This window comes from Symphodus melops (assembly GCF_947650265.1).
Source record: "Symphodus melops genome assembly, chromosome: 22".
NCBI lineage: Eukaryota > Metazoa > Chordata > Actinopteri > Labriformes > Labridae > Symphodus > Symphodus melops.
In genome coordinates, this window is record NC_136712.1 from 19,021,920 (window position 1) to 19,031,919 (window position 10,000).

At 48.1% G+C, this 10,000-nt stretch overlaps 1 protein-coding gene across 4 annotated transcripts in view; it reads right to left on the bottom strand.

Moving 5' to 3' along the window:
• Positions 1 to 1,325: 1,325 nt before the first annotated feature.
• The window catches only part of LOC306818055 (uncharacterized protein), a gene marked incomplete at its 5' end in the record, with an annotated part of 11,674 nt that continues 2,999 nt past the window's right edge, over positions 1,326 to 10,000 (bottom strand). Inside the window, 3 exons of one of the 4 annotated variants that reach the window (XM_079335427.1) lie at positions 1,326 to 1,837; positions 8,270 to 8,332; positions 8,419 to 8,532. In XM_079335427.1, coding sequence (XP_079191553.1) covers positions 1,820 to 1,837; positions 8,270 to 8,332; positions 8,419 to 8,532 — 195 coding nt within the window. In that variant the 3' untranslated portion in view covers positions 1,326 to 1,819. Of the gene's footprint in view, positions 1,838 to 8,134; positions 8,333 to 8,413; positions 8,533 to 10,000 lie in introns of those variants that run through there. The other 3 variants (XM_079335426.1, XM_079335425.1, XM_079335424.1) reach the window with 3 other exon arrangements.

A 10,000-nucleotide genomic window follows, 5' to 3' on the forward strand; every position in this document is an offset into this window, starting at 1 on the left:
CAAACGATTTTGACAGAGATCAAAGTCACTAAAAGCGGCGCTCGGTGCAGAGCGGGATTCCCCGGAGACTCCTCCGTTTGTTCACTGAACATCACTGGAGCTGAAATTTATTCCTCACAACTTTTTATCCAAAACCAACATTTTTTTTTTTTTTTTTTTGCATCCCTTAAAGGTTTTCCTACCTGGGGACGCCAGCGAACATCTACATATCCTGTTTCCATGACAACGGAACCCCCATCACCCTGGACGTTGGACCCCCGAGCGTTTATAAAGATGGCCTCAGAAACGACTGGTATGTGTTCGCGTGTTGGGAGGGGATTTACGGTTGCATCAAGCGTCGCTTAGCAACCACAGAGGGAGCCGTGATGGCAGAGAACCTGCTGTGCGTGAATTATTATTAAATATGATGATGGAAGGAAAAAGGAAAAGTCATCATGGCAGTTGATTTCTGCTTTCCTAATCTCGACACAGTCTGCATAAAACCTGTTTGTAGTATTAACCAATCACGTGTCAGCAGGCTTTGGCGTACGCAGGAAGGGATCAGAAGCAGGAGCAGCGCAGTCTTCTGTAATGACGTAATGCAAAACAGTTAAACGGACGCTCCCTTCAATGTGCAGTTTGTAAATCCCGCCGCCGGGGGGGTGGGGGGTGGGGGGGGACGCTGGCTTGAGGGGAATCATGGGAATCATGGGAGTGATTCTCTCTGCTAACCCCTTCGAACCCCTGTTGAACCAACTTCGACCTGAGGGAGGAGAACACGTTCACCGTCGAGCTGCTGTTTCTGAGTCTCATACGTGATGTTTTTATCACGGCGGCTTTCAGGAGCAGCTCACGCTTCATCTTTGCATCCTGTGTTTCCATGGCAACGACAGGAAATAAGAACAATTACACAGGTTTAGACCAGTTTTAATGATGTAGATATTTGATTCTAAACATCGTAATAAAATTATTCATTATTATACTTTATCAATTTTGGACCGCCCGGCTCCTCTGCTTCAGACGAGGACGGGAGGGATCGCGCCGGTTCTTTATTTTGGGTTCCTCCTGGACCTCTCCACCCGGACTCGATCGCCAAGTTTTTGGCTGTAGATTATACAACAGGTGATGCAACCTCGATGAATGCATCTGATTGGATAAAGGCGCAGCTGGTCCGGGTGGTCTCTGGACTCATCATGCATAGAGCAGAGCTCGCCCATTGTTGTCAAGTGAGCGCCGGAGTCCCTCTCAAAACTCGCCATAACAATCCCAAAATGCACCCTGCCTCTCTCGTCTCCGCAGCGTGATCGATCGGGTCATTTCTCATGATGTGTCTTTTTCCTATTAATGAAACATAAACGTAGGTGTTTTGGAAAACGCATCAAAAAGGAGAGATTACCTGAGGAAAGTAGCGATGAGAGCTGTGAGTGCATGTGAGGTAGTTGGGTCTGGAGAGGTTGATTTGCCCCTCGGCGTGGGTTACTCTGACACCGAGCTGTCAGGTTTCGTCGCCCGGGCTCGATTTTTCCTGAAAGTCGTTTTCTTTGGACTAATCCGGTCGCCTTGTAAGACAAGCAGGATGAAAAAAAAGGGCTGCGTGCGGAGAGAGAATGGAGGGATGAAGGAAAAGGAAGACGTGGATGTGTTGAAGGAAAGATGTGGGCTGTGAAAGATGTTTTCTTCTTCATGTTTGTCTGTCATGGCGAGGACGGGTACGCTCCCGTTCGCCCGCAGGCGCTCGTTTATCCACACAGAGGATTTTACATTCTCGACAACATCCACATCTCGCTTTAATATGTGGAACACAAGCAGCACAAATCCAGAGTCGAGTCTGTCATGCTTCCTACACAGAGCCGCAATCCTGCCAGACACACACACACACACACACACACACACACACACACACACACACACTGGGACAATGCTATGAGACTCATCTTACTTTTTTATAAGATTTAAAACTGTTCGTCAAAGTATTTTTCTGCCTCTAAGAGAGCTGTGACTTTGGATGTTTGTGAGATTTTTAATCAATTTTAAAGTTAAAAAAAAAAAAAAAAAAAAAAAAGTATAATCATCTTCGCACACGATCCTTGTTCACACATGAATTGATAATAAAAAATAAAAAAACGAGGACTTCCGGTCTGAGCGGAGCCATGTGAAGACGCACGTTTTTGAGCTCCTCGCCGGTGCCGTGAATTATATTCTGTTAGCAACCTCCTATCAACCCCCTATTGTTTATTTTTCTAGCTGTGACCGTTCTTTGCTCATTCGCATATCTGCCGCTAAGAAATGACGTCTATCCACCGGAGAAAAGGTGTCCCTACCACGGACCCGAAGGCTAAGGCTAGCTGCTCGGCTAAAGACAGTGAGGCGGAGCTCCCTCCGGCTAGTACAGCGGGAGACGGAGACTCTATAATCCTGCAGGCTATCCACTCGCTGAGGGACGACCTGGTGAAGAAAATCGATGGTAACGCTGACACACATTCTAGGGAACTACGCCGGGAAATCGGCCAGCTGAGAGACGAATTGAAGGCATCTATTGACCAAGTTAGTGGCCGTATTAAGGCCATCGAGGACCGAGTGGGGGACCTGCATGTAGCCGCTAACGAACACTCTGACAGGATAACTGAGCTGGAGCACGATATGCAGCGGCTAAAGAGCGACATGAAAACCATAGCCGACAAGAACGAGGACCTGGAGGCAAGGTCGAGAAGGTGTAATCTACGGATCACCGGGATAAAGGAGAAACGGGAGACGGGGAAGAATTCATCTGACTTCGTGGCTAAGCTGCTTCAGCAGACGCTAGGTCTGGAGTCGCCCCCTCTGCTTGATAGATCCCACCGTGCCCTCCGTGAGCGGCCCCAGGAGGACCAGCCACCCCGCACCTTTGTGGTGAGATGTCACTACTTTCGGGAGAAGGAGGCTATTCTCCGCAAGGCAGCCACATCTGACGAACTGGTGACACCACAAGGGGACATTATCAGGATCTTCCCTGATTACACGCAGGCCGTTGTGAAGCGGAGAGCGGCTTTCAGGGAGGTGAAAAACATGCTTAAGAACTGTGAAGGGGTTAAGTTTGGACTGTGGTATCCCGCGGTCCTTAGAATTACAACCGCTGACGGTGTGCGACATAGCTTCTCGGATCCGAACGAGGCCAAAGACTTCGTGAATAAGAACACTACGGGGGTCTCATGAAACAACCTCAGGTATTCGGGGCCAGCTAATAGGCTAACATATCCTGTGTGTTAACGGTTATGCTAGCACGAGTTAGCGACTACATGTTTCGATCGTGTGGATGTACATTTACATTTTTTGTATCTGATATGATGATGCTGGCGCTAGCATGTACTACTGCCTACTTAACTGGCTATCGTGCCGCTACTACTTCGCATGCCTCCCCATACGGGTGGGCCGGCTTGTTTTGGTTCTGTATTACCTATGTTCCTTGTCCGTTTAAACGTAGCGGCACTTTTCTGTTCTTTATGTGCTTGGGTTTAACAATACTGATTATGACTTTTTATTTCTGGAGGTTAGCTAACGTTCCTGATAAAAAAAAATTTGACAGTGGAATGTGTTCAAGGGCACCGGCGAGCCTCGGTCTCGCTAGGTAAGCTGTTTGTTGTAGTGTGTGAGTGTCGTCGGGGGTGGGGAGCAGTCTCTCATTTGGGGAGGGACCGGCGTGTTTTGTTGAACGATGTTTGGAATGTTACTTCCACTGTGTTTCTTATGTTGCAATGCTTTTTGAGTTTTTGTCATGTGTGTTTTTGTTTAATGTTTAAACTCTTGTTTTGGATGGTTTATTTTTGGTTTGTTTTCAGTTCCCCCCCCCTCCCTCTCTCTCCCCCTCCCTTTCCCTTCCTACATGCAGGACTCTTGGGATGTCTGACCTATACTGTCACAGGTAGCAGGGATGCAGGGTGCGGCTAGGGCTGCGACCACCTTTGTGAGCTGGAACGTCAGGGGTCTCAACCACCCGGTAAAACGTAGTAAGGTTTTCTCCACCTTACGTAAATTGAACTCAGACATCGTATATTTGCAGGAAACACATCTCAGCTTAGCGGACCACTCTAAACTTCGGCGAGGTGGGTTCTCCCAAATTTTTCACTCTAAATTACAGACCAAGCATAGGGGGACAGCTATTCTAATTCAGAGACATGTGCAGTTTGTAGAGTCCACCGTCATTGCAGACAAAAACGGTCGATATGTTATTGTTAAGGGCTTATTGTATAATCGACCAGTCGTATTGGCTAATATTTACGCCCCTAACTGGGACGACTCAGTTTTCTTTAGTAATGTGTTTGCCCAACTTCCAGATCTGGATTCGCACTGCCTCATTCTTGGGGCGGATTTTAATTGTGTCCTCCACCCCAGCTTGGATCGTTCTGCGGTGTCTGCTAGACCTCTGTCTAATTCGGCCCGTGTGGTTAACTCCTTTGCCGAGGGTTACGGCATGCTGGACCCCTGGCGCTTTAAAAATCCTACCAGTAAACAATTTTCCTTCTTCTCTGCGGCCCAACAGTCATATTCACGGATAGACTACTTCCTGTTAGACAAAAAGCTGATTTCCTTTCTCCATTCTATTGAATACGGGAACATTGTGGTCTCAGATCACAGCCCAGTGGTGTTGCAACTCTGTTTTCCTGGTCACTTGCGCCCACAGAGAGTGTGGCGGCTTAACCCGCGTTTACTATCAGACAAGGATTTTATTGCCTTTATTTCCAATCACATTGATATCTTTCTCGAAACTAATCGGCGACCAGAGACAAGTGTGGGCATTATGTGGGAAGCTATGAAGGCGTATCTTCGCGGCCAAATTATTTCCTATACTATCAGCGCGAACAGGCGGAGGACAAAACGTATGACAGAACTTATGGACTTGATTGGCGACGTTGATAGAAGGCATTCATCTATGCCGACTGCCGACCTGTATAAAGAACGCATCTCTCTGCAGACAGAATATGACTCTCTGGCAACCGCCCATGTGGAGGACCTGTTTCTTAGATCTAGACAGTCTCATTATGAACACGGGGAACGGGCAAGTAAGTTACTTTCCCATCAATTAAGGCAGGCGGCTGCAGATAATCTAATAACGGAAGTCACAACAACGACTGGGGACACTACGACTGACCAGAAGGGTATAAACGATCAGTTTAAAGGTTTCTATGAGACACTATATTCCTCTGAGGTCATTGACGGCTCCTCTATTACAAGCTTCTTCAACAACCTTGGGCTCCCCACATTAGACCCGGATGAGGCGGCCTCCCTGGAGGGGGACATTTCTAACGGAGAAATAGAGTGCGCGATTAAGGCTATGAAGAGCGGAAAGGCCCCTGGGCCTGATGGCCTACCGATAGAATTTTATAAAACATTTTCCAACAAACTAGCTCCGGTGCTTCAGGAGGTATACAAGGAGGCCTTTGGCCGTGGGTCACTGCCTCCTACCCTGTCTCAAGCGATCATATCTGTCCTTCTCAAGAAGGGAAAGGACCCGACGAGGTGTGACTCTTACAGGCCGGTGAGTCTAGTCTGCTGCGATAATAAAATACTTTCTAAAGCTCTAGCGTTGCGTTTGGAGTCAGTTCTACATAAGGTTATTCACCCGGACCAGACGGGGTTTATGAAGGGTAGGCAGTCGTTTGGCAATCTCAGACGCCTCTACAACATAGTGTACTCTAGTCCTAGCCCCACTGCGGAGGTCCTTATCTCACTTGATGCGCATAAAGCGTTCGATCGCATTGAATTTGAGTATTTGTTTACAGCACTTGAACGATTTGGGTTCAGTCCAGGCTTCGTGTCCTGGATAAGGCTTTTGTACTCTGCACCTCAAGCTGCGGTCCGTACTAACAATGTTATCTCAGAGTATTTTTTCCTCCGGAGGGGCACGCGTCAGGGATGCCCATTATCACCTCTCCTATTCAACTTGGCAATAGAGCCTCTGGCTGTTGCCCTTAGGGCCCAGTCTGACTTTGCTGGTATTGCGAGGGGAGGTCATACGCACAAATTGGCCCTGTATGCGGACGATTTGCTGCTGTTTTGCGCGGACCCTCTCAGGTCAATCCCGACCGCACTTGATGTTATCGCCAGGTTTGGGTCGGCGTCTGGTTACAAAATTAACCTCACCAAAAGCCTACTGTTCCCAATCAATTCGCACGCGTCTGAACTTTCCTACACTGATTTCCCTTTTAAAGTGGTTCCGGACTCATTTACATACCTGGGGGTGCATGTGACACGGAGGTTCAGAGACCTGTTTAAGGAGAATTTTCAACCGGCACTTGAGAGGGTTAAGGAGGACTTGAAGCGCTGGGCGTCTCTTCCCATATCTCTGGCTGGAAGAGTAAATGCCGTGAAGATGGTTGTGTTGCCAAGGTTGTTATATTATTTTCAGCAGATTCCTATATTTCTCCCAAAGTCCTTCTTTAAAGAGCTAGACAAGCACGTCTCTTCATTTATCTGGGACAAGAAACTTCCGCGTCTGCGTAAGACTTTTTTGGAGAAAAGTAAGTCAGAAGGAGGTCTCTCACTCCCCAATTTTCTGCACTACTACTGGGCTGCAAATCTTCACAAGCTGGTTTTTTGGGCGTCCCACTTTAGGGAGGGGTCGGGTCCGATATGGTCCAGCATGGAAGGGTTCTCTTGCAAACCGATGGATCCAGCCTCCTTGTTGTGCGCTCCCCTGCCGCTTAGTAAAACATACCATTCTAACAATCCAGTGGTTAGCAGTTCACTCAGAATTTGGTCGCAGTTTCGGTTACACTTTGGACTAACTCAGATGATTCCGGTTACTCCTATAGTTCGCAACCCAATTTTTAAGCCTGCTTTACTCGACTCGGCTTTTCAACTTTGGTTCTCCAAGGGCCTGAAGAGTGTGGCTGATTTATTTAAGAATGGGGTGTTTTTATCTTTTGAGGATCTGGTTGGAGGATTTGGTTTACCTAGGACTCACTATTTCAGGTATTTACAGGTTCGTGACTTTGTCCGGAAACATGTCCCCTCGTTTCCGTCGGCTCCGTCGAGGGGTTGGCTGGAGGACTGTCTTGACCTTAACCCCTGTCGGGGGGGATGCGTCTCGAGGTTGTATAATATAGTCCAGGGCATCTTTAGTCCTCCCCTTGATCATCTTAGGGACTCCTGGGAGAAGGAATTGGGGTTGAAACTGTCTGATGAGACCTGGCAGTCCGCTATTGAGAGAATACATAAATCCTCCTTATGTGTAAGACATGGGGTACTTCAATTCAAGGTGTTCCATAGGCTACATCTTTGTAGAAGCAGGCTTGCAAAGCTATATCCGGGTACAGACCCCACCTGCCAGAGGTGCCACTCTGCCCCTGCCACCCTCTCTCACATGTTTTTCACCTGCCGATCGATTGCCCCATTCTGGTCCTTCGTGTTTGAAGCTCTCTCTTCTATGTATTCGCGTAAGATACAACCTAACCCTGTCACAGCTATATTCGGCCTGGCTCCCAGGGGGATGTCCCTCTCGAGCTGTCAATCAAGCTCTCTTGCCTTTGCTTCCCTCCTGGCCCGCCGACTCATTCTTCTCAAGTGGAAGGACCGTTCGCCGCCCTCGCACGCGCGGTGGGTCAGAGAGGTAATGGCGCATTTAAAATTAGAGGAGCTGCGATATCGTAGTCAGGGCTCTGCAAAAAAATATCATGAAACATGGCAGCCCTTCCTGGATTACTTTGATAACTTGCCAAGTGCAAATGTGACTGACTGACTGAGGCCCTCATGTAGCCCCCCCCCCCCCCTCCCTCCCTCCCTCCCTCCCTCCCTCCCTCCTTTTTAGTTGCTTTCTGTGACCTATTGGATTTTACATTTTTGTTTGTGCATTTATATTGTATTTTTATATATATATTTATTTTATTTATTTAGTTAGTTTTTCTGTCTTTTTCTTCAGTTTTCTCATTTACTGTTGTTAAGGGGGAATTGTCCCCCATTATGCACATTGCACTACGTCTCTGTACGCCATATGTTGGATGCCTGTGTTCTGTTGTGGCCACATACGTAACAATGTGTGATGCGTTGTCCGATGTTCATAATTCATGCAAAAAATCAATAAAAAACAGTTAAAATAAAAAAATAAAAAAACTTCTAGAAAATCCCAGGACAGGCTCGTAAATCTTGCTGAACACTCGTCCTTCACAGCGGGAGACAGAACAGTCTGACGGGTGATGACAGTTATTTGGCTTCACTTTCAGACGTGTAATTTATCTACAGACTGACATCATCAAACCGCAGTGGTACCTTCAAACGGGGACACGGTCAGAGATGTAGGCGACGGGCGGACACCCACCTTTTCTTTAAGAAGCTTTTGTATCTCAGACAGAGTGATGGGAGAGTTTCGTGCTCCGCTCCTGAAACACACGGATGAGCGTGCAGACGTTAAAGCATCGTCTGCTGTGTGTGATGCTGGAGGAAGTGAGGAGGGAGCGAGTACCTGGCGGCGCCGCTGCTGCTGCTGCTGCGCCTGCTCCAGGCTCTGCAGGCCTCCGGAGCTCGACTGAAACCTCTCAGGAACTGCAGGTAGTCGACTTTCTCAGCGCCGCCCGCACACACCTGCAGCAGACACGGAGACAAAGGACGATGACGATGATGAGAGGGTGAAGAGAAAGGGCTCTACATAGTTTAGTCTTTTGAAAAGGAGATTGGATTGTGAGACTCGACTTCACACCAGAAGGATTCAGGAGACTCGGATGAGTTTAAAGACGAGTCATGAGGCGAGCGAGCGAACGGAACACCAGACTCTGTCGACCAAAGACCCGAGAGAAACCCTCGACATGTTAAGATGTCACCTGCATTACCTGGAGCTGATCTCATTGGGCGAGAGGCGGGGTTACACCCTGGACTGGGCTGACACCTACAGACAGTTCAGAGTCAGCAGGTAACCAGCGTGTGATTGGACTGTGGGAGAAGCCACGCCACGCACGGGGGAGAACATGCAGACTGCACACAGAGAGGCTCCTGACAGACGGGGATTCAAACCAGCAACCTCCTCACTGTGAGGGGGCAGAACTAAACCACTGGGACATTCAGGATTCCCTCAAGTTGAATCAGAATCCAACGCCGGCGAGGACGACCACGGGAAGTGAAGAAATGCACCTTTTGCTTTTGTTTTATTTTCTGTTGGACGCCGTCGTGTGTTTCTACTCCAGGCTTTTTAAACATTGCAGCACCGGCGTCGGTGATAATGGAGGATGTAATGGCGTCTCAGTGGAGGCAGGTGGAGCAGCATGCTGATGTTTCTGGCATCAGGTGTGTTGAGCAGTAATTTTGCAGGACGCAGCTGATCGGGGGAATAAGCGGATGTTCTTCGGGGGGATGCACACGCCTGCTTTCTGCTCTGACCTTGTGCTGAATTTTTCTCTCCCGCATGTTTAAACAAATACATTTAAGAGCTGGCACCTTCCCAAGCACACACAATCAGATAAGTAGTTTACCTATTTTGGAGGCTCATAATCAAAGTAGAGTCCCCGCTGCCCTGCCCTACATCCGCCCGAGGTGTAATCCAGTGCAGCGGTCCCCAGCGGAGCTCCCAGCATTCAGTCTTATTATAGACACCACTCGTCCAATTATCACTGCTATCAACAGCCGCGGAGCAAAACACACCGTAACACCTCAGGGGAGGGGGGGGGGGGGGGGGGGGGGTAGTGCTCTACATACCTGTGACAGCTCCGTTACACCTGCAGTTCAGTGAAATGCTGAAGGTGAAACAGAGGTCAGTGGACAACGGTTCAAGGCAAACAGATGTGTCAAGATTATCAGTAAAACATCTGTTCTGCTTTTAAACTCACAAAGCGTTCATCAGAAGTTTTCATTTAAAAAAACAAGACAACATGAATCCTTCCATCTCATTTTATATTATAATTTATAATGAATTAGACTTTCATGGAGCGCCTTTCAATAAACATCAAAAGAAATCAAAAACAAAAATAATCTGAGAGGACGGTGAGGACAGGGTCTGTTCGTAGACGAAGGAGAAGAGGTGAGGTTTTAAAGATTTCTTGAAGGTGCGATGAAGGAGATC